This window comes from Limulus polyphemus, unplaced genomic scaffold (assembly GCF_000517525.1).
Source record: "Limulus polyphemus unplaced genomic scaffold, Limulus_polyphemus-2.1.2 Scaffold82, whole genome shotgun sequence".
In the NCBI taxonomy this organism is placed as follows: domain Eukaryota; kingdom Metazoa; phylum Arthropoda; class Merostomata; order Xiphosura; family Limulidae; genus Limulus; species Limulus polyphemus.
In genome coordinates, this window is record NW_013665692.1 from 572992 (window position 1) to 599186 (window position 26195).

Consider the following 26195-nt stretch of genomic DNA (forward strand, 5'->3'; position numbering starts at 1 on the left):
TAGCCCTCGTGTAGCTTTGCGCGAAATTCCAAAAAACAAACAAACAAACACATATACTACTGCATTGTAAGTAACTGTTTTAGGAGCTCTTGAAAGCAGCTAAGAATATCAAATACTTCGCATCCAAATTTCGGAGAAGAATATGAAATAGAACGTTATAGTAACGTCACTGACAATTTAAGATCTGTGTATACTAAAGCGATTCTTCTCGTTATACTTGATTTTGCATGTCTTATACAAATTTCAACCGTACTTCATTACGTTGTTCAATAAGAAGGCGTGCTCTAAGCCCCATTAGGAAACAATTTTCCACCTAGTGCGTAAATGTGTCATCAACTGAATACAATCGCTACTTACAAGTGTGATAAAGAACAGAGGGTGTGTAACTACATTCTGTATGCCATCTACCATAAGAAAGGGGGATTACTGAAGGCAGAACAAAACCTCGTTAACCAGAATTGAGAAAAACGTCTTTCTATTCAATGCAGACCTAATGTGCGGAAGCCATGGGCACGCCCGAAGAATACAACCACATTACTGTTTTTTTTTAATGTCTATGTCTACAGCTTCTTCAGTACTTAGAAATGACCATCTCTTTCTGATAAGCAGAACTTGTGAGTTCATAACTTTTACGACAAATGGGCATTTTCGTCTTCGTCTGTAAAACGTATAACTACTCTACCTTACTAGAATAATAAGTATTTGTATTTATCAGTAAATAAATAATGGAATTAAATATGTTAATTATGATTAAAAACTTGGAAGTGGCTATAAGTATTTAATCTATTTTCTTGTTACATCGAACAATGATATATATATATGCTAGAATATACCTTAAACCTAGCATTTATGTAGAATACATAAGAGAACTCTAACAACCCTAAGAAATACTAACCTTACGAATATAGCAAACTATTAAGACATAAGTTATATGATATCATGTTGCATAGTTTATATGCAAAAGTCTCTATAAGAAATTGAATTTCAAGTGTACAAAGAACGGGACATTTTCGGCGAATGTCTTGACTTATGACATGAATTGTGTATCTTCCCTGATATATTGATTACACGTACGCTAAACATTACACGAATAGTGCAAAAACATTATTACAAACGGGTTATTAATCGGTGTAATGTTCTGACTCTGACACCCTGGGTTAGCAACTGTGTCCACTGGAGGAAATAGAACCCCTGATTTTAGAGTTATAGGTTCGTAAACTTACCGTTGTTCCACCGAGAGAGGTTGTGCTTCTGATTTTATGACATATACTTTAAATTTCAGTATTTGTTTGTTTGAAGTTAAGCACAAAGCTACACAATGGGCTATCTGTTCTCTGCCCACCACTGGTATCGAAACCCGCAAACTTATTGCTGTGCCACTGGGGGTCAAATTTCACTAATACGAACGACAGCTGTTTGATAAAAATTAATATCACTAATTATAGCTGTTGTAAAAAAGTCGATAATTTGATGGTTAAATTAATTATAATAAAAAAACAATATAGTAGCGGTTGTGACACTGCATTGAATCATTAACTTGAGAAGAATTGAACGTATTTTAGTTCTTTTATGTGTGATAAAAAAAAACATTGGAAATATTGAAAGCCATAGTTTAATTTTAAAATAAATTGCTTTTACTCAAACTTAATGTGATATCTGGTATTTTTTTCGCAAAGACTCATTCGATTGTACTTTACATTGTGTAACATGTCTTCATATACTCTGATTAAACGAAAGTTAGCTTTTATAAAGCGATACGATGTAATTAATAAAAACAAATAACGCTCAATTAACAGACGGCAATGCTCGTTTATCATTTTAATGTTTGGGCTTAACAGACGGCAATGCTCGTTTATCATCTTAAAGTTTTTGGCTTACGCCCTTATTTAGGATAATTTGGTACAAAATACATGATTCTGGGGTAATTAATATTACCATCTGTTGCTTTTGTGTTCACTATATATCAACTACTTATTATCACATCAATAGTTTTTAGTTCTTTTAAAACCCTACATTACTTTCAATTTACTAATTTAATTTACTATGACTATACTCATAAAACCTTATAGTTTTTGATTTATGTGGCATAACTAAACTGTTTTTTACAGTTTTCCAGTTAAAAGAATGCAGGGGCTCAAACGTGCCAGTAGGGTCGAAGTTCGATGTATTTTGATGTGTTACTTAAAAATTCCTTGAGTAGAATTGGATATTAAATTACCATTAAAAAGCACTGTATGTTATTGACAAACCTGATTAGGTATTTACTTAACTTTAAGCGTTTGTTGATTTTGTAATTCTATCCAGAGTGGTTTTCTTTGTTTGTAATTAAGCACAGAACTATATAATGGGCTACATGTGCTGTGCCTACCATGGGTACGAAAATCCGATTTTCAGCATGATAAACCTATAGATTTACCGCTTAACCATTGGGGGTCAGTTACAGTGGTATGATCAAAATGATATTACCATACTTAATATGTTTCAAGTTCCTTATTAATTACGTTGTTTCATCATAATTTCACGTTTCTAATGCGATTTACATTTCCTTTTAAAAACAGTGAAAACATAAATAGCAAAAACTAAGTTTATTCAAGAAAATAGAAAATGATTAATTTATAACACGGCCTCTACAATTGCTAGGAATATATAGTTGCGTTTCGAAGGTAATAAGTATATTGATTTGTTTGGGTTTTGACCTTGCCGTTGGTTCATGAGAATGTTTTCTTGGTGAAAAGTATATAGTTGAAGTTTTAGTCAATTATACAACCAGGAGAAAATTAGTACTCCAGATATTTGTAATATTACGCCATAAATAATTAATTTAAAGAAGAAACGACCAAACAGAATAGTAATGATACAGATAATTGTTGTTTTAAACATGTAGTCCGATTAAATGGTAGAATCCATAATCAGGGATAACATTCGCTTCGGCATTAAACGAGAATTGTTATCATTCAAAATTATTATATTTAAAGAAAAGTCGGTGTAGGTTTCAAACCGTTGTTCCAGGAAGCTATGTAACAAAAAAATAAAATAAAAAAAGGAAACAAAAAAGTAAAAAGTATCTACAGGTTTTTGTCTTTTTTGCGCCCAGTTGCGGCAAATCTGAAAGTTTATAACGCTAAAAACTGGTTTCGATACCCGTGGTGTACACAGCACAGATAGCCCATTGTGTAACAAACAAACAAAATATATTCAAGTGTCAATTATAATATTTTGAAAATAATCGTATGTTAAGAAATGCAGCTTAGTTAACATTTCTATCCGCCCTTCTTATTCATAAGCCTTGGATTCATAGACTCAGTTTAACAGAACCGTGTATTACTTACACACAAACGAGAGGCTTTACAATTATGGGAACTTTATTATACTGCCTTTAAAAATCAAACCACTTAACGTTTGATCTCGTTTTGTTGTTGTCTTAGCGCAAAGCTAAACAATGGGCTCTCTGCGCTTTCTCCACCGTGGGGAACAGATCCCCGGTTTTAACATTAACATATTAATAAATGTTTTTTTACTTTTTTGAATAAACAGGAATCCTTCGAGCCTAACAAACTCACAAAACTAAATGAAAATTCACAAAATTAAAGTCCATTGTGAATATGTATAATATTGTTATCTTCCTTCACATCGTAATTTTATTATTTGAATACCTCATTTTTTTCATGAATAGACAACGATTCAATAAAAGCAAACTATTTTCCACATAACGCCCCAGTAGCTTAGCGGTAAATCTAAAGGGTTATAATGTTAAAAAACCGGGTTTTGATACCCTTGGTGAGCATAGCACAGATTGACCATTGTATAGCTTTGTGCTTAATAACAAACAATCAAAACTTTTCCATATAATTCTGCAAAAATTTCACCGAGTGTCAGATATTAGGTTTACTGTACACAAATTATTCCATTATTACTGTAATAGTTATATTTGTCCCCAGGTGCAGTTTATTATTCAAACGTCAGTTTTATGATGAAGATATTGTTTATAATAGTATTATTCCAATTTTGTAAAATGCAGCACGATTTTCAAACTAAGAAGTTTCTTGTGGATAGTAAGTTTTGCATGGGTCTTCATGAATGATAATTTTCATTAAATACATTTTATGAAGTAAAAGTATTGGACATACATGTGGCAGCCAATGGTGCGATCGCTTACCATCGTAAAACTCTTTCTTTCAAATATATATACCCACACACACACTACCGATAAGATAAAAAAATCAAAGAATAAAATATTCTTGTTAGAGTTTAGTGGTTGTGCCCTTTAGAATATCTAAGGCAGAAATCTGGGCCTGTGGGATTGCATCCCATTTTTGGTAAAAAAGAATTTGGAATTCCTAGAATTTAGTTGTTTGGGACCCTTTTGCAAGGAATGGCTATAGATGAGCCAAGTATGTTCGATAGGATTCACATTCAGTGACTGTCCTGGAACATTAATATTGCTTGGACTTTCAACCATAATTTTGCACCATAGGCTGAGTGAGCAGGAACCCTTCCTTGCATGAAAACATTGCTTTATTCTGTAAGCTGGCAACGACAGGTAAAATAACTTGCTGAAGAGTTGTAATACATCCACATTAGCTGCATGTTTGGATTTTGTTGCTGAGGGAATGACAAGACGGAAAAGAATCTGATTGTACTTGCCAGAAGTCAAGGTGCCATCAATTATATATATATATGTTCAATACCGTTGGCTTAGATGGAGTCTACACTTATTGGAACCCTAATATATTTCACTATAGTTGTTGTATGTGACACTGTTCTCCTTTATACTATTGAACAAACTTTTACTGATTGTTGCCAAAAAAGAGCACCCGTTTATAATGTATTCTGATGCCTATTTCAGTCTTTTGGATTGATAATCTCCCTCCTATTAAGCAATAGTTTTGAGAAGCTACGCCACTAACGAGGCCATATTGTGCTAATATATATCTTACTGTTCTGGAGGTACCATTAATACCTGTACTAACAGCTATGCCACTGGTAGGATCCCTACTGGATTGTCTTGTATCACATAAAGAACATATTCTCAATTACTTAGTATTACTTTTGAAATGTTTGTGTTTTTTACTTCCACCTTTTTATTATCGACAGTACTGGTTTTGTGTACACTCTTCATAATTCCATACAATTCCAACTGCAGCATGAAATGTTTGCATTTTATACCTGTCGGTAACTTACTTTTTAGTAGTATATATAGTAATGTAAACATATGGGTGCGTTGGGCTAAGGATTCTTCTACAGTAGGTGTCTGTGCCTTGTTGTCGATAAATTCGACAATAAACGAACAGTATGCACTCCACTTTTAAAAAAAGAATAATATATATATTTGGATTGTTTGTAGTTAAGCACAAAACTACACAATGGGCTATCTGTGCTCTGCCCATCACAGGTATCGAAACCCGGTTTCGAGCGGTATAAGTTCACAGACATACCACTGTGCTACTGGGGCATATATATTTGAAACAAGTTAAATGTATGTACAAAATTCTTTACACCATGGAGATCATAGTTGTATGTTAAACACTATACAGTTATCTTCTTGTCCAAAGTTCACTTAGACCAATTCAGTTGATAATCCGAACTATTTTTATTTATTTTAATTGCAATAGTATCCCTGTATAATCCACTTATGTTATCGCCTGAGGTACCACAGTTGTATCCTGAACTTCCAATAATCGTCTGCTTTTCGTACTTCTAATAAACGTCTGCCTTTTGTCGAAGTCCACACAGGCGGGTTCAATTAGTTTAGAACACCCTTTGACGAGACAAATTATTCTCCTTATCTTTTTCAAAACTGTTAATCTCACTCTAAAATATCAACTGTTAGGCCATTCACTCAGACAACGGCTAACTTTACGTTTTTTTAACTTTTCTCTGACCGAACGTCTCTTTCACGTGATTTGCTTTTACTTTGTTTTCGTATTTAGTACTTCTAGAAATCTCCATAGCCTCGACATCAATGGATTGCACACAATGTTTGATAGTCCCGACATCATGAATTACAAACACAAAATTAATCAATTAATAATACTATCTACACTAAACAGTATTTTATATCTGACAGTACTAACTCATGCACTATTTAATAATTATTTCCAATACTATATGTCTACTAATCATTAACTGTATCATGCTTCTTTAACATTGAAATAAACTGCATTAAATTTCCGTTTCTCAGCCTAATTTTTTTTATAAGAATATTAATTTTATTACAGTTTTTATTGCTTATTTTGAGTTGCTTCAAAACGATGAGCAATATGATGTTATAAGTATCTATTAATGCTCTCTGTGCATTTGGTTAACGGTTTTTCATATTAAATGGCATACATTAGTCGTGGAAAAGGCAAATTTCTGAATTCAAAATTACGTACTTAAAGAACTTCACAGCTGATACAATAAATGATAAAGTGAAACGATAATACGATATAAATAGAATAGCGCACAAAGGGAAGACTTGAGAAAAATGTCTGGAATGAGATAATTTTCTAAGTAAATAGAGTAACAAATGACAATGTCACAGAAGTTTATTCCACTAAGAATTATGCACAAATGATGTAGGTAAGTTTGAAAGCTAAAAAATCTTTATAACTGGCTCAACTATACACGGGTGACATCAGCAATGTGACAGGAAGAGAAGAGATCTTTCGTCACGAAGGTTACTCCATGAAACATATAGACGGTTAATGCTCAATGCACTGAAATTGTGAATAACTTTGAATACGAAGAACAAATATAACACCCAGAATATGTGTAATTATACATATTATTCGTCTGTAACTACAAAATATATCTTGTTTTGTTTATAGAATATGGAAATAATGTGAAAAAGCAATAATTAAGTCACCCACAAAATAGACCAAACACCGTAGACATGCTCTTTTCCTTCTTGTTTTCTGTAATGCCAAAAGGAGAAGAAAGTCAGAATCAGTAGCAATCCAGGGAAAGTAGACTCATTTGACTATTGACCTTGACATTATTTTGACTCCAATGACGTCAACGAGTTCAGTGTGTCACTCAGTTGACTCTGGAAACACCAAGACTTCATATCTGATAGATTTTAAGAAGAAACAAGAAAAAAGGCAAATATCTTTAGATAAGTTCTGGCAGTCGAAGATAAAGTTCCAATAACTATGTTTTAATGATTTAATTAATAATTTAGCAGCTTTCTTCTTGCAAAAAGAGCCCCACAAAGGGCATAATGGGATCCTTAAATTATGTATGGAATATCATGCGTTCAAACCAAGTCCTGACTTTTTAATGCCCACACATGACATGTCACGTAGGTTTTCTTCAATCCCGACTTCAAGTGTTCCCAATACCATGTCTGACCATTTCAGATTTAAACAAGCTGTGTTTTTTCCTCCAAGCTATCTTTTACGTATTTAATAACTTACCACATCTCTTCATAAATAACCTTATTGTGTATGACAAGAAATTCCTCAACTAGGAAGCACAATGATGCAGTTAGTTTGAAATAATGTAGTCATAAAGAGAGAGATCATGGATCTTACGGAATCTTATAGCCAAACTCTATCTTTTTAATGTTGCCTAGGTAACAGTTAACAATATATTTTATTATTAAATATTATTAATAAGTTTTTATTGTCATTCCAATGTTAACTTTAATCAGGCATAATAACATAACTTTTAAGAATAATATCGAATGATTATCTTTCAATAATTTAATTAACAACTTACCAGCATTATTTTTGAATAAATAAAGATCCTCATCAAGGAGTCAAATTGTGCACTTAACATGAAAGACTTAAGATCTCGAGAGAGATCCAGTTATAACTGTTAGGATTGATTATATTTCTATTTTAGGTTATTATGTCATCCAAGATAGTTATTCTGCAATAAACCTGAATTAAATTATTATATGTGTTACTGTGATATTATATCACCCACATGTTATTACCAAATGTATTGATTCGCCAGCTAATGTCTTCGACACGCTATGACTATGTTTGCTTTTAAAGTGCCTTTCAATACCATATTGTTCTTTATCTTGATTGTTAATTTGATATTATCTATGCAGCGTTGAAAAGACCAGTTTTATACTTATACTTCCCTTACAATGGTAGAAACCGAGTTTCAATACCCGTGGTGAGATGAGCATAGATATCCATCCCATTGTGTAGCTTTGTGCTTACTACAAACAAACTTATACTTCCGGGTTAATTATAAACAGGATAACAAAAGATGAACATGGACGCATTCCAAATTGGTTAGGAACATGAAGCGCGTGGAAGGAAAATAATAGAACCTTTACCGTAGGGCTAATCACAAGCATGACAATAGTAGATAACTGTACGTCTTCCGTTTTTCAAGTGCACAACAGTGATGGAGAGCTCTGGAAGAGAGCACTGTTCGAAGTGGCTGTGTTTCAAATGCAATATTTCTAGTAATTTATTGTAGTGGTACTTATTTGTACATCGAGAAACCTTTGAAATAGATCAAGTATTCAAAATGTCTGATAAACAAAGCTAGTGGTTACATTCCATTCCATTTTCTGCAACAATGAAGTATAAAATCTAAGCTTGTACAAATATATTTGTTATCAACATCTTACTTTGTGCCAAGTCAGAAATATTCTACTGTCCTTTGTTGAACTATTAATTAAAACATAAATTGATTTATGATATATTTATGTATACAATCTTAGCCAAAATGTTTGCATACAGTTCTATATTAATGTTATTGTCTACATGCATGGAGTAGTTATTGAGGAAATGCCCGAGTAGTAACAGAGAAGGTAGCGTATGATCGGACGAAGATGTACAGTTGATTTTCGGGTCTGTATAAATTGTTTTGAGCATTTATTCGTCAAAACACACAACATGCACACCTGTTTTGAATAAAAGGGTGTGCTTTTGGTATAATATTTTTCGAAACAGATCAACGCTATGTTTAGACAATTTCTCTATATTTGGTGTAGAGTCATGCCTCGTGACGTGCCAGAAGTTACAGGGCGTCAAATTGTTTGACTGTCCAGAAATGGTATGAAGCAAATGGACATTGCCAGAACAGTAGGGTACCCCAGTGTACTGTATTCAGAATTCTGAAACGTCATCGGACTACAGGAAACTTTGTTCCAGGAAAGTGTACTGGTAGACGCCGAAAAAACTATCGTCCCGAGATGACCGTGTTTTGATCAGGTTAACACGCCAAGATCGAAATAAGTCTGGCAACACCTTACAACAGGAATAACATGAACACATTCATTCCAGGGTATTCAGAAGAACAGTGAATAGGAGATTGATCAAGCAAGTTTATTTTGCAAGAAGGGATACCTACAAACCGATATTAACAAGAATTCACCGCCGTCATCGTGTTACTTGGGCAAGACAGCATGGAAACTTACAGTTACGACGCTGGTGACATGCATCTTTTCAGGCGAGTCCTGTTTCCGGCATTTTAAAGATGATGGTAGGATTCTTGTCCGTCGTTTGCTTCGAGAAAACTGCCTTTCCCACGGGAGCCAATGCAATGCATTTCTGGGCAGCTATTTATCATGGTAGAAAACTGCTCTTCAAATCCTCCAGAGAAACGTTAATTGCGCCTCCTACAGGTACCACATGGAGACGATTTTCTGCAATATGCTAGGGTAAGGTTTGCCAATAACTTTGTCTTCCAGGATGACAATACCACTGCCCATAGCACGCGTATTACATAATTATTTCGATCAGGAGGATATTACAAGATTGCCATGGCCAGCAACCAAAGTTCCAGATTGTAATCCTATTGAGAACTGTTGTGCAGAACTAAGCTAAAAAATTGCTAACAGCCACCCTAAACCAGCTACTATGGCTGAGTTACAGTGCCTTCTAGTGACAAGTTGTGATAAAATCACGGTGGATTATATCAATAACCTCATCGACAGCATGCCATGTTACCTTGCATAGGTTATTCGAGTATGAGGAAGACCAACCAAGTACTGAATGTTTAATATGAATTGATATAAGGTTACAGACGCTATTTATAATAATTGGATCTTATATTTTGTCAGTATATATGTTTTGGTAAGGATTTGTTGTGATAGGTTAAATGCTGAATCACACATCTTTCTACAAGTGTCTGATAACATTGTTTTTTGTTCTAATAAATCGTTCATGATATCCATAGAACCTGTCTCATTATATAAATTACATATGTAAATGTTTAATATAACATGTATTTCTCAGTTTGACAGCGCTAAGTGTGTTTGTATTCCATCTTAATAATAATTATATTATTTGTTATAAACTTTGTAAACATTTTGGCCAAGACTGTATATACGCGTTGTTTACACTAACAATTCAACTATCTATCTAACAGAAGGAGTGTATTTCACCATCATCTATTTCAGTGAAAATGTTATTGGATTCACTTAATTAAATTAACAGTTTACCTATTTTATACTGTATGTTTTCGATCTAATATGAAAAGGAGTTTGTGAAGGATGTTGAGAATAGAAAATTATCTTTCTTAAGCTAATTTTGAGAACTATGAAAAATCACAGCTTTAAAACCATGTGAAGTGAGAAGTTTTATTAGATACGTAAGTTATATATAAAACATGGTTGAATGGTATATAAGGTAAACAGTTAAAAACTCATTAATTCCAGCTTCAACTACATAAGTGATAAAACACATTAAATAATTGGAGAGCTTTTACGAGGCTGAAAAGTCTGATATCTTAATGATTTTTAGATCAAAAATCAATTTGCTTATAACTTTTGTAAACAAAGATTCTTGTGACGTGAGGAAAGCTTTAATTTTTATTAATGATTGAAATTCATCTACGTATAAAAATGACTTAAAATCATTTGGCATACAATTTTATAATTTCTTAAGCAAATATAAATACTTATTTTCTGCCCGCCCCAGTGGCACAGCTGTATGTCTGCAGACTTACAACGCTAAAAAACTGGGTTTCGATAACCGTGGTGGGCAGAACACAGATAGCCCATTGTGTAGCTTTGTGCTTAAACTACAAACAAACAAACAAATTTTTTGCCCTCCCCTAGTGATTCTGCGCAAGCTGAAAGAATTATAATGCTAAAATTCAGGGTTCGATTACTGCAGTGGACACAGCCCAGATAGCCTTTATAGACAGTAAAAGAGGCCTCAAACATATCTCTAAACAAAAGGGTGAGTGCAGATCGGGACTGCACAGTATTTAAACGATACATTTCTCCGACAGTGTTACAATTACTTGGTTCAAATGTTTCTTTTTACAGTAGATTTTATCTCATACATTGGTTTATATACACACGATCACGACCGATTGTGCACATATTATGTGTTATATCACTTTATATCATGAAAGTGAAAAAAAGTCACTGCTACTATCCAGAAAGGCCTAGCATCTAGGAATGAATAGTACTAAACTTGGGTGGTCATTATATTCGCCATAACAGACCCCAAAATTTCGTCTAAACTTCATAGCAATTGGATACTTGCAACTGGCAGTGTTCTACTAAAACTTCATGACTCAGTCACATCTAACTCAAATGCATGTTTTATCAAGCAATATCCAGCCTTCCAAAACTTCAATGACTGCATTGAAAAATGGAATTACTGTGCTCAAATGTAGTACTATTTTTTTATACAACTAATTTACACAGAATGGAAAAGCAACCAAAAGACAATAGATGTTTCAAGTGTAACTTAAAACGACATTTTGACAAGAACTGCAGTCAAAAGCCTGTGGAAATTATAAACTCCTCCAAAAGGACCTAAAAAAATAAAAAAGTGGAACTGTCATAAATGTGGAAGACCTGGCCCCCTACAGCCATGGCTGTGAAGAATCCACACTCTAAGGATGAGTCTAAGAGCCCAGACTTTGAACATGTTATTCAACACTATTTGACCCAATCTGGTAAAGAATGGTAGAAACTGCCTCTAGAGATTAATTAAGAAGATAAATTGATGCAAAAAGCAAGTGAATAAAAAGTTCCAGCAAGGGGAAAGTTGAAAGTTATCCTAACTGTGGAGGCTTTTCTACACCACACAATGTGTATGTAATTGCCATCGGGAAGAGTGCGTGCATGTTGGGAATATCACATGATGAACTCCCAGTGACAACAAAAAAGGCTGTTTTAGTGCCACTAAGAAGTGAAATACCCATACCAGGACTTACTAGAAATAAAGTTACATCATGTGACGGGGGCATAGTAAAATAAAACACCTCAGTGTGTCGTGTTCTTATTGATCAGAAGAACTTCGTGAATCTGAAGAAGACGGCTGTCATTTCTTGAACACAACAAATCATAAAATCTGAGTCAATTCTAGATGAAATATTGCAATATGTGAAGCTATAAATGTAGTATTTTTACATCAAAGAACATTAGAAGAAGTCACATTTGAGACAATATTTAAGAAATATGTTGTCAAATCTTGACATAAAGACAGCTTACTACACCCCTTACAAGAGCTGCAAAACCAGAGCTGTGGAAGTTTCATAGCTGATTACATGACATTCATAGAGAATACGAAGATGTTTTCTTCATTGAACCTCATAACTTACAAAATGGATGTCATTCTTAAGGCCATGAACACAACAAACCATGGAGTTCAAGTTAATTTTGAAAAGAACATTGCAAGATGTGAATCTTTACTAGTAGTACTTTCACATCAAAGATCTTTGGAAGTAGTAACTTTTGAGATAAGCTTTAGGAAGTTTGATTAAATGTTATCATAAAGACAGCTTACCACCTTATTTTAAGAGCTGTGGATGTCCTACAGCTGATTAATATCTTAGATTACTTGATTTGCTCATGGAATATCAAGATATTTTGTCTAGTGTACCTCATCACTTAGGCTGGACAAATAAAATATGTCATAAGAATGATATTAGAGATGCAACCCCAATATTTTACTCAGCCAGAAGACTCCCAGTTACAAAATAGATTGAGAATCCCAAAGAAATACAAGCTACGAAAGAACAAGGAGTATTAGAATCGAGTAGTAGTCCTTGGGCATCGCATATTGTACTTGCAAAGAAGGACTGATGAACAATGTTGTGCATGGACAACCAGAAGAAAAATGAAGTCACAAAGAAGGATGCCTACCCACAATAAAAGAGACTCTACTTTGGACGCTTTATCTGGATGAAGATGATTTAAAATGTTAAATTTCAAAAATGGACATTAGCAAGTGCAAGTTGACGAAACAGTTACAGAAATACAACCTTTACTGCAAAAAATGGGTTGTAGAAATTTGTTGTGTTAACATTTATATGATATTATTCACATGCTAAATCTAAACGATTAATGGAGTGTGTTCTTTCTGAACTATCCTACTCTTCTACTTGGATAATATAATCACACATGAGGAGTACTTTGATAATGCGTGTGATAGACCAAATAAATTTTTGGATTGGCAAAGGAAAAAAAAACTTTAATCTGAATCCCAAAAAGTGTGAATTGTTCTGTCAGCAGATGAGTTTCCTGGAATGCATAGTTAATGGAGAGGGAGTGTATACAGACCCAAGTAAGACTGAATATGTTCGAAATTGCATGATTATATAGGAATTATTTTGCAGTATTCTTACTTTCTGGCATATCTCGTCCTCTACATAAATTACTTGAAAAACCAAATAAGATCTGTTGGACAGATGATTATGAAAAAGCCTTCAACAAACGTCTGCATTATCATGCTCAGCTCTTGAAGATCTGCACATACTAGATACAGATGTCAGTAATTTGCAGTGGGAGCAGTCTTATTACAAGTACAACACGGGAAAGAACGTGATCATTTACTATAGCAAGACAATAAATGCTGAAGAAAGGGAGCATTGTACAACACAGAAAAAGCCAATATGTGTTGTTCAAGCCCTAACTCATTTCTATCATTACCTATATGGACAAAAGTTTAAGTTCCAGACAGATCATTCAATCATGAATTGGCTGGTGAATTTTAGCAATCCAGGAGATTAGATCGAAAAGATGGTCTTAGAAGCTTCAGGAGTACAACTTGAACGTTACATTGAGAACTGCCGTGGATGAAACCATAGAAATATTGATGCAACATCCTGAAAATCTTGTAATAATGAAGAATTTAAACGCTGTGACAACAGAGATGCTCAAGGTAGTAGTGAAGACAAACAATCTAAAGTACAACAGACTAGAGCCCAAAAAAGAGGCATATGCAAGCGATGAACTAAAGTGGTCCAGCACTCATAGAAAATATAATTAGGTAAAATAACCAATTATTCAGTGGATCAAGAATAGCATTTAATAACTCTCATGGAAAAACAGTCACACTATACAGCCCAAAGACAAAGATGTACTGAGCACAATGGGATTAATTATACTTACGAGAAGGCTTGTTATGTTCAAAGTGGGAGGATACGAATAAAAAGAAACTACGACTACGGTTGGAATTTCCATTACAGTGAGAAGCACTGTGTATCTCCATAACCTTCCAACAACTGCACACTTAGGTGTTAATATGACACTGGAGAAAGTAAGAGAGCACATCAATTGGATATGGTGGAGAAAATGTGTAGAAAATCGGTGTAAATATTGTCAGCTATGCTATGAGTAAAAATGTTAACCGAAGACCAACATGTGGAACTAGAGTAATATTATTTTGGAGCACCACTTTAGAAAGTTGCTGTCGATTTGCATTGTCCTTTGTCCCAGTGTAACAGTGGAAATAAATACATTATTCTGGTAATTGACTTCACCAAATGGCCAGAAGCATATGCTTTTCCAAACTAGGAAGCTGAAACTCTTGCAAGGCAAGCTACACATGAATTTGTTTCAATACTTGGAGTGTCAATGGAATTTTACTCAGATCACGAACATAACTTTGAATCAGCCTTGTTTACTGTGGTGTGTCAAGTACTTGAAATCATTAAGACCATGACAGCAGCATTTCAACCACCTTTTCATGAAATGGTGGAGGGATACAACCACACATGTTTAGCTACTTACTTGGACGAACAGCAGATGATGTAAGACCAAGATTTTTTACTGCTAAATATGAATGATCGGCATTTGTGTGTTGTCTAAAATATAATAAATAAGTAAAATCAACGTTTCGTATTTGCACAATTTTAAAAATTGTATTGAAGTTATCAACGGATTCCACTTTAAAAATATACTCTACATGTACAATGTTTTCGACGTCCTCTTCAGGAGTTATCTGCAAGACATACTAATTTATACCTTTTTCCCTTGTTCTGTGATATTACACTGTATTATTATTTACATAATTCCTTGGTCAATCTTTTTGTTATTTAACTTTTATTATTTCTAGTGATTCTTTGACATTTAAATTGACCTAAAATTGTAGTTTTTTTTCGCATACATTTTTTGTGTTGTGTTGATTATACATGTTCTGTCATAGCAGAATTTTCTATTTTATTATTTCTTACGTAACCGTTATGTTCCTGTAATCTGTATTTAAATTCCTTTTAGTTTGCTATTATGAAAATGCTGATAAGAATGTATTTCATCTTGGTGATATGGTATGACATTACTGTATAATCCCCACCACAAGAGAAGACAGACTTCAATGTTAATTAAGTGTTCAGGAGGACAATATGCTGTAGCGAAAAGAATCAATAATGTAGTCTTCAGAATTGAAAAGGACAGGCAGTACAAGTCTTTGGAAATCGGTGAGAAAATGGTCAAATGGTCAGCTTCAGAGGGGATTTTGCTAGTGAAAAGCCAATCTAATGAAGAGCCCAGGAATATCACTAAGGATAGTTCCATCACTAGATCTATCTACCATCCACCTGGAAAAAAACTCCTCCGGTGACAGTAAGGGACAAAGTGTCATCCCATTTTTGTATGATAAGCCACAGAAAGGAAAACATTGTAAAAGATTTAGTGAATGGACAGTTTAGATATGGTAAACAACAAAACAAAGGTGTTGTTATGCTAGTCAGTATTTTGATTGTACTTTGGTTAAATATCTCCTCCTCTATCTATCAATTTACCTCCCTAATCATGTGACTTGAGTAGTTTGAATCTTAGCTATTCTTCCCAGTGTATTTTCGTGGGAAATATTTTTTCCATCAAACCAAATTGTCAATTATATGTAAGACCACGTGATATGACGACTATGGCAATGAATCATCTGAAATCTAGGCTTTCTGTTGGTTATCAATTTAATGGGAATCGGCCTCAGAAAAATTTGTTAGCAAATTGTAAATTAGAGCATGCTAGAGGTAGGCGTGGAAAGTGGTTTCTGAATTTTTATTGATTGCTTTTAGCCCCTTAAGATTGACGATTATAAAAATATAGTTTCAGAATATCGATGACGCAATTATAGAGAATATTTTACGTTACATTTCGTAGTTTTCTAGGGGGTGGACAAAAAAATACAGAAGAGGAGACGGCTCAAGAACAAATATCCAAATTCTCACACTAGGGGAATTTGAGGTTGTTTTTAAATATTTCCTTATACAATTAATAACTTAAAACTTATATAATATTAAAATTTATTGTCTATGGTTTGATGTCAAGTTTCTTCTTATGCCACGATAATTAAGTGGTTTAATTAAATTTTGAATGTAACTCACTAAAACGTCGTGAAACGCGCAGTTTGACCTGCCAGCATGCTAAGAGCTATTCACGCACGCACCTACCTAACGTGCAGTCAGTCACGTAGGCACATTCACGTTCTCTTTCAGAGCGTGGGAGTCACCAGTTTCCCATATTTCATGCTATTGCCGATTTTCACAATGAGATTTGCTTATTGACTGAAGTATGAACTCAAAATTACCGCATCAAACACTTATAAATATGTGAAAAGCGAAGCTGAAATACCAGAGGAGGCGTTCAGTCAAAACTCCAAAGATGGGACAGGTGATAACAGATATTATTCTCAACATATGATATAATATAAACCAATACCGGTATCGGTACTAGTACCGACTGCAAACCCCACTCCTGGCTAATTTCTAATTGTCCACCATTTCTCTATCTGTCTATTTGCTATCGAATTGTTTCTCTATGGTTCTCATTGCTACTCAACTGTCATTACGTTGATTATTGTTTGATATAGATTAGAGAGTAAATAAATAAACATTTATTTCCAGCTTCAGTAACTCGTGAAATTTGTAATGATGTTTGGAAAGCAGCAGAAATAGAAATGCAAATAACTCTCACAATAGAAGCCAGAAAACCTGAGTAAATTCGAATAATAGGTCATCCTAGAGTGAACTGGAAATAATGAAAAAATAGTTTATTTTGTGATTTTCAGCGATGTTACAGGGAGGTTATGTTACAACAAGTTATATAAAACAACGCGAAAGGATACATATTAGGATACTATGAAATGTGTGGCAGAGATATTCTACGCAGGACAAATATATTAAAAACTTGAAAAGGAGAATTAATTCTGTTAAAGAAGTTTTAGTAAATTTAAAAAATGTAAGTTTGTTTGAAGTTAAGCACTAAGCTACAGAGTGGGCTATCTGTGCTCTGCCCACTATGGGTATCGAAACCCAGTTTCTAGCGTTGTAAGTCCGCAGACATACATCTGTGCCAATGGGGAAAAAATGTAAGTAAAATTATAAATAAGGAAATAAAACATATAGTTAATTATCAAATTAAAAGTTAAAATTTAAAAGATAGGAAACCAGAAACACGCATGAAATAGACTCAAGTAGCTGGAACTAAAGTGTATATAAGATAAAACAAATTTTTGACTGACATACAATGGATAAAACGTCTAGACCACAGGTGAGAACAAACGTTTTCCATTTCAAGGTTTTATTACTTCTCATTTTCACTATAAACAATTAATAAGAACTAGTTATTAGGTTAAACTTACAACTTGGTAAACGAAACATTCTGTGAAGTTTACAAAGAGTAGATGATTTTTGTTGCACTTAAAAGAACGTTTTAAAGAAGAACAGTTGTTAAACTATGGTTGTATGTTTTTGACTGGTCTCTTCAGAGTATATATATATATAACGTAAGCTAAAATGACTGAAATGTGGATACTATATATATTTCCTGAGAATTAAAAAAATAACAACAAAGAACGTGTGATTTTAAAAAAGCGTACGTCATGTGATGAAATAATATCATGTTATTACCAATAATCGACAACGGAAACTATTGGGGTTCAGAAGTGTCTGTGTATTCATAGCAGGCAGCTTGCAGAGCACGTAACAAATGCAACCAACCCGCTACCAGTTCTGCTTGACCGCAGCAGAATTCTGAACTTCAAAATGTGGGTATACGTATTATACATGAGTAAAATTTATTTTTTTCAGCTGTTATAATTACGACAGCTATTTTTACAAAGTCGAATAAAATAAAGTATATTTTAATTTTGTAAGATTTAGTTAGAGAAATGAAACAAACGACGTAAGAACTAAGAAAAGAAAAAACGAAATGTCTCAAACACTAGAATGTGATCAAGAAACATATTACATGGCGAAAGTTTGGTTTCCTGGAAAATGCGGCGCAAATTATTTGAAACGCATAACAATTGCATTTAACAGAGGCTTGATATACGATTATATAAGGTCTTCAACCACAGTTTGTTATTGCTTATAATGAACGGTTTTCGCTCATTTATATAAAATTACTCACATTTAACAAAATACATTCCTGTGCCATGAGCTGAGTGTGAGTTACAGATTGGCATTCTCGAATTACATGTGAATATAAGGATTCATGATTTACGACTTGTTTCCGTAAAACACTTTTCCACACTTTAGGGCTACGCCTGCGATACAACAATAACAACAGAATGCCACTATTCTATGACATAAGAGTAGCATTAGAATTGACAGGGGGTGCTGTTGACTAGCTCTGCCTTTCTTTCAGATAGTCAGTTCAGAGTTACGGACGACTTTGCTCAGATCGCCTTAGTATAGCTTTGAGAAAACAAAATAAAATATAACAATAATATACTACGCCATAGAGGATAAAGTTTCATAAATTTTGTTATTACCAGAGTATTAGTCTAAAACCATTCTGATATAAAAGCAATGCTTAAGTTATATATATACAAATTCACTCCTCAAACCTCGTCTGTTTTGTGTAAGTAGATAATATGCAAGGTGTTTCCGATGTCATATCCTTGCTACATTTAGAATTGGCTAGAGTTTAGCGTGATGGCGAGTAAAAAATAAATACCCATAAAGTCACCCATAAATGCTCTCAGTAATTATATATAATGATGGCATTATCCCAACTTGATTCTAGGTACATTAGTATATTTGCAAAGACTGAAAAAAGTAACATATTTACCACCAGCTAATATCTCAGATCTGTTAGCAAGACATTGTTTAATGCAGCAATGTAAGTGCTTTTTTCATCAATTTATTATAAAAAATATCTTAATATCTGAGGAGAAAAACAACAATAATCTTGTCTAGAAGGTATAGTTTTACTTATTAGCTGGGGATCCTTTCAAGAAACTGCAATAGCTAAGAATACTGGTTTTGCACAGTAAATATGACACTTTAAAAGAATTTCCAAGCTGTTATATTTTGCATATACACGAGCTTGTTTATTGAACCTGATATGTATACAGACCACAGTTTTAATAAATACAATTTTATTTCGAATGCAACATTAAGATCCTGCTTATTACCGATTTACGGCGAGCAGGTAAAATATGCTTCCAGTTAGGCTGGGCGGAAAGCATTGAATTAAAATGAAATTAAACTTATTTCCCTATTTAGTTCACTCAACATCTTTAATCACTATTTTCCGTCTATAATTATAACTTATTTCGAAACAAATTTGCTCTACCAGAAGATTAACTTCCGGTTATAAACGGCAATGTTTTGAAATATTTTTCAAAGGATTTACCAAATCCCCGGACGAACCAACTTAAGGAGAACTCTAGAATATCTTTTACTCGATTATGTAGGAATGTTACAGTCACGCAATCAAATCGTTAGACTTGGGATTTAGAGAACAGTAGAGTGAATGTTGTAAACAAATAGTATCTCTAAATAGAAGAAGCATTATGGTAATGTATCGTGGGAATTGCAAATATAATTGTGGAACAATCACTATTTTATCTGTGCTGATTTTAAACAACAAGACTAAAAGGAAATTGAAAGTTAGCTCGCGCTGCTTACAACTTCTCCAGTCGACTTTGAATTATATCACGCACTTCTCGTCTAAGAAGGAAAAATAAACCCATTATTTTCAAATACTAAACAAACTTAGACAGGAGAACACTATTACTAAAATGTATACAGAACATCTTGCACAGTAGAACTCACACTGTGTGTTCTGATATAGTTTTAAAAACAATCAAGTTCTATTTAGCTCTTGAGAAAACTTTGAAATGCGCGTGCAGTAGGATGCATGTATAGTAATTAAAATGAGAGACACACCCTACATTTTAATAATTCATTGATTCAACTATACATAAGCTATTAATTACATTTATGAAAGAAAATCTCATTCTTCGTTAGATCTTGAAATCATAATAGATAAAATACAATAAGTTAAGTTTATAAAATAGCTGCGGAATGTAAACAAAATCTTACATTAAGAAATAACGCAAACTATATAAAAAAAAAATCATTTGACCTCAGATATTTAAGAAATGCGTCACAAAGACTATGTGTGCTAGATGTTCCTAACTTTAAACTGATAGATAAACAGCACCAATCGCCAACTCTTCGGCTACTCTAATCAAGTAGTGTATGGAATTGACCGTCATTTTCATAACGCACCAACGAATCCAAAGTGCGATGCGCAATTTTGTGAAAATGGGACGTGACCCCTGAACCATCGGATAAACATTCCGGCACGTTTGCCACTAACCATGATCAACATCCACAGTATAATAATATTTGTTCTTATATGTCCACTGAAGATGAGAAACTGTATTTATACGTATTTTCGCTCGCGTTTACTTTAGAACGCGCCAGTTCTAAGTGAAAACGTGCGTGCACATTTTCGTTTTTGATAGGTATTATAGAAATATTTGAAGTGTGCCTGTTTGTTAAGAAATAGAGAAAATCTTCCTGTGTCTGTTAAAAGAAAAAACACCAATGTTATGAGATCAGAGCTATTGTTTCAACTCATTTGATTCTCTGTCTAATCTATTGAAATAAATCGTGGAATAATGCAGAAATATTGATGATCTTTAAAAACAGTGATTTATATATTTTTTTATACAAACACATTATCAAATAGTAATAACATTTTTGACATATATTTATCGAGTGCGAAAATTCTAGGTTCCCGAAATTTAAGTAACTCTTGAAAAAGGAGTTGCAAAATGAATATTTTTTTTCTAGTTATTGTGTAGTACTTTGGTGCAAATGTAAAGTGAATCACGACAATACTAGTAATTCTAATACCGCATGCCTTATATTATAAAAGCTGGATATTTATAGTTTTTTTACCTGGGAAATACTTGATGCTTCTGTGTTCTTGATGGTTTATTTGCGGTATCAAAATGACGCATTCGAAAGTTGTAGCGCCGTCGGACGGAAGTTCACTGTCTTTAATTTCTCTAGTAACAAGTATACGATACGATCCGTTATTCATCTCTATTTTAGTTGGAGTATTTTCAAGTGGTTTTGGCTTTCTTTCTTCTGGTGACAACTGAAACAGGTTCACCTGGGGTTGAGGATATATCTGATCTACTTCACATGTGAAAATTGCTACTTCCGGTGAAGCCTTCGTGTAGTTGAACTTCGTCATTTTTCCTGGAGCTAAAAAAAAAGAAGAAGAAAACAATAAAACTGTGTGATTTCTACTCAGTTAAAGAAAAGCACTAATTACAGATAGAATAATCAAGCTATTATAATATTTTAATATATCTATCGTATGAGACCATGTTAAATGAAGAGGTAAACTAGTAAAGCATAATATAAACGAAAAACAAAAAACGTAAAGAGCACACGAGTAAATAATCTCATTTGGAAATAATTTCACCTTTCAAAGTCCATTTAACTTTTTATACAGCTTGTTTGTTTGTAATTAAGCACAAAGCTACACAATGGGCTATATGTGCTCTGCCCACTACGGGTATCGAAACCCGGATTCTAGTGTTGTAAGTCAGCAGACATACCTCTGTGCCACTGAGGGGCTTATACAGTTTGCTGACCTATGATATTCTTTCCATTTTTTAAGAAGCTAGAAATGGAAAATTCGAAATAACAGTGCCTCTTTTTTTTTTAAAAAAAACAGTCTTTTCTACTACGTATTCAAATTATCTAGAACAATATCTTATCGGTTGTTATACATTTAACTAGTTTTTTTCATGAAGCAGACGAGATTTGGCTTTGATGACTTCAGAACGTTAGCTATTAAAATGCTTTCTCGAAATTTGACTTCCCATGTCTGGGATACATAAATGATAACAAAATATAACTTGTATATAGATATATATATAACTTAATTCTGAACAAGGTCTAATATGAGCCAGTTGTAACGGTATAAACGCTTACATAGTATCTGAAGAAATATATGGTTGATTGGACCAGGATTTGTATATTGCACGAACTTAAAGAATCCGAAAGTATTGGTTAATATTATTCACAATATTTATAACGCTAACTGTAAATTAATATTACTAAGCGGACTTTAAGTTGTAGTTTTGTACGATATAAAAGTCTAGGGACTTGTGCGCCAGGAAAAAGACATGAAAGAATCCGAGCAATGTTTTTCACAAACATAAACATGTTATTAAAAACGAATAGTCCATTAACAGGTTTATGCCCTTTTTAAACTTCTTAACTAAGTATGTTCCTTTTTTCATAGCTATAACCTATAGTTGCAAAATCTCAATCATACATTTAATTACATTTCATGGCATCACTTGTATTTGAACATGATTTAAATGTTTGGTAGCATTCCTTCTATGCTTTCCTAATATGCTCTAGGCCTAACTGTTCACACTAGAGATATATAAACTAATAAATGTACTCAATGGACTTATGGTTATAAAACTAGGACTTCTACCATCAGTTTGGTTATCTTATATTTAAAAGCAGGTCAGGCAGTTTACGTTTATGTGTAAAGAGTATAACGGTGGACCAAGACAGTAAAATGGAATTTTTATTGCCAGTTACAAAACATTATTTTAAAACTAAAAATTACGGCTAAAATAAGAAAGACTTGTGATTCGAAGCTCAGTTGTTGCGATGTAAATAGGTTTTATAAACTAGTGTAAAAATTATTATTTAAGATATGTAAAGTGCAGTGTGTGTGTGTATTCACTATCCTAAAAATAGAGAGAAAATTGTGGTTCATAAATCAAAACATAAACCTAAATATATTATATATATAATTCACATTTGATTAAAAATATATATGAGTTTTACACTTATCTGTAAAAAAGAAATTATTACTTTTTGCGTGATTACAAGGATTTTACCATATAGCTTATGATATTGCTTAAAATGAAGTCTAAGTTATTTTCCTCACACCGAATTCTTACAAACTTTTGTGATGGATTTTTTATTATATATTTATTTTAATATTGATGTTTGTATAAAATATAAATTTATATTTAGAAATGTACATAACTTATACTATTAGATATGTATTGCGAAACTCCCACCTATTCACTAAAGTTGTAGAAGATTCTCGATTGTAAGAATCGACAATATATGTGTGTACGTAAACACTAGTGTAGCGTTTGTATTGTTGCGTAATCTGAATTTTCGAGAAACTCTCCACACAACTATAAATATAACCAACGCGACGCGCCTATAACAGTACCTATTATTGGTTTGCTATAAACTTGGGAAACTATAACAGTGAGTGTTATAACGCTTATTAATCGGGCACTTCAGATATGTTGACCAGGAACATTTATAAATTTCGAACATTACAAACCATTCAACTTTGGTGGATTCACATCCGACATTAGTACTTTTACAAAGACATTATATAACTTCAGCGGTAAAAAACTCGACCTGTAATCGGCGTGTGATCAACAAGGACCAGCTAGCTAGCTCCTTATTAAGTGAATTGTACCTACATCAACTCGTAATTAACTCCTTGATAAGACGTCAAGGAAGTTCCAGACCAGAAAGAAGACTTTATATTGTTTGTAAGTTTGTAAAACTTTTGTATATAAATCACTGTTTGGAATAACTATTTGTAATAACTGTTATTGTAAATTGTATTTTTGCTTGTATATTAAAATATATTTATATTAAAAAAGCAAACGGTGTGTATCAATCTTTTTTGCAAATATCATAAATTGGATACATATCGCATTTATTTAACTACTAAATCTAAATTACAATTTAACTCAATTTCAGGCTATTTGAAATTGTAATACGTAACACGTTCTACATATATTACACTATAAGAGTCTATATTTAAGTAAGCTAAAGAAACAAAAGCCCATTGGAATTACTTCAGGGGACATGACAAGTATGTGGTTCGAATTTCCCCTTTGTAACCATTGCCTTCCTCTTATGACGCTGCTTCATTTTGACTTGGGACATGATTTGGAAGATTGTTTTAGTCCTAATGGCTGTACCAGTTTTTCTAATTCTATATCGAGAACAGGGGCTAAATATGCAGATGCTTAACACGTATCTCTTGGCATGATGTCTCGCATTTGTGGGCATACGCTACTGCGTCATCATATGGTAATCGCTCTTATTAATTGCAATTAAACCTCTATAAATTTTGAAGAAAAATCAACAAATAAAGAATTACAAGAAAATAAATAAAAGAAGTAAACAACGAGAAATAAAACGGTAGTTGAGAAAACAAAAGATATATTAATAAATAAAATAATGTAGAAATATGGCGTAGAGATGACAGTAACAAAGAAAGTTGTATGCAAGTAATAACTAGAATGTAATATACATTAGCAGATTATCTGAAATTATGGGTGCATTTTACCAAATCTAATGGGACCTTACAAAAGTCTGAGTTTCATAAAATTTCAATTATTCGTCAAGTCCTTCAGGAAAAGTAATATATGTATGTTTAGTTTAAAGAAATCTTGCTTTAAGGTTAGTTTCCTTTTCTTCTGTAAATGTCTTTTGCAATTTTTGGAATAATGTTTTAAGCATTAAATTACCGACGGAAGCCTATAAAGACCCATTCATTTTTTTTTAAACACGTTTCTAAACCATTTATCTAGCAAACTGCTTGTGATACCATGATCTTGTTTGCTACATAATCACTAATAAAATACGAGCCACACAAAACAATGCAAACAAAAATAATATGAATATTGAAATTAACTCCACTACGTGAAATCACCGTGTATGTTACAAACAAACAAACAAAAACAGAACTTCACATAATACTTCTTAACAATGTCTCATAACCAATGAAGCCCATTAACAGACTTCGACAGTACAACGTTAGAGGAGATTATTAACATGTGATTTTGTTTGTAATTAAACACAAAGCTATACAATGGACTCTGCCCACCGCGGGTATCGAAACCCGGTTTCTAGCGTTGTAAGTCCGCAGACATACCTTTGTACCACTGGGGGTCAACGTTAGAGGAGATTATTAACATGTGATTTTGTTTGTAATTAAACACAAAGTTACACGACGGGCTATCAGTGCCCTGCCCACTACGGGTATTCAATCCTGGTTTCTAGCGTTGTAAGTCCGCAGACATACCGCTGTGTCACTGGGGGGTTAACATGTGATATAAATTACCACGGCACGTATGTTTAATTAGAGAGTTAGGCCGCAGGAGGATACAAGTAGTACAGCAAAAAAATTTGATCATGAATATTACAAGTAAATTAAATGAATGACAACATTAAGCAATAAGTAATAAACATATCAATGCTCTAATTAAAAAAAAAAACACAGTTAATTCGACTTGAGCTATCCCCTGCAGACACGAGGTCAATTTACTGAGCGGGAAGCCAGTGTAATAAAGTTAACCTTAAGAACAAGCCGAAATGTTTAATCGATAATAAGATACAAGAAAATCACAACAATAATAAGTCTCAATACGTAAAACATACATGTATGTGTAAATAATTTAAATAAAGTTCATAAAACGTTAATAAATTTAAATAATAATACTTAAATAGAAGTACAACAAAAATTATTTAATGTTATATTTACCCTCACTAAAAATTGAGTGTTAGATTGAAGGCATATATTGTTACTGTAACGAATTTATCATTATGTATTTATTTTTAATGTGAATGTTTGGATTGAATTTGTATTTAGAAATATGCGTGACTTGTAGTATCAGATATGTGTTCGTATAACTAATTTGTTATATATATTTATTTTAATGTCAACGTTTGGTTCG

The 26195-nt window shown here is 33.2% G+C and overlaps 1 protein-coding gene across 2 annotated transcripts in view; it reads right to left on the reverse strand.

The window, feature by feature from the left end:
* The window catches only part of LOC106467716, a 96212-nt gene that overhangs the window by 28785 nt on the left and 41232 nt on the right, over window positions 1–26195 (reverse strand). Inside the window, exons 3-4 of one of the 2 annotated variants that reach the window (XM_022396616.1) lie at window positions 21337–21648; window positions 6878–7050 (exon numbers count right to left, since the gene is read on the reverse strand). In XM_022396616.1, coding sequence (XP_022252324.1) covers window positions 6977–7050; window positions 21337–21648 — 386 coding nt within the window. In that variant the 3' untranslated portion in view covers window positions 6878–6976. Of the gene's footprint in view, window positions 1–6877; window positions 7051–21336; window positions 21649–26195 lie in introns of those variants that run through there. The other variant, XM_013928094.2, reaches the window with a different exon arrangement.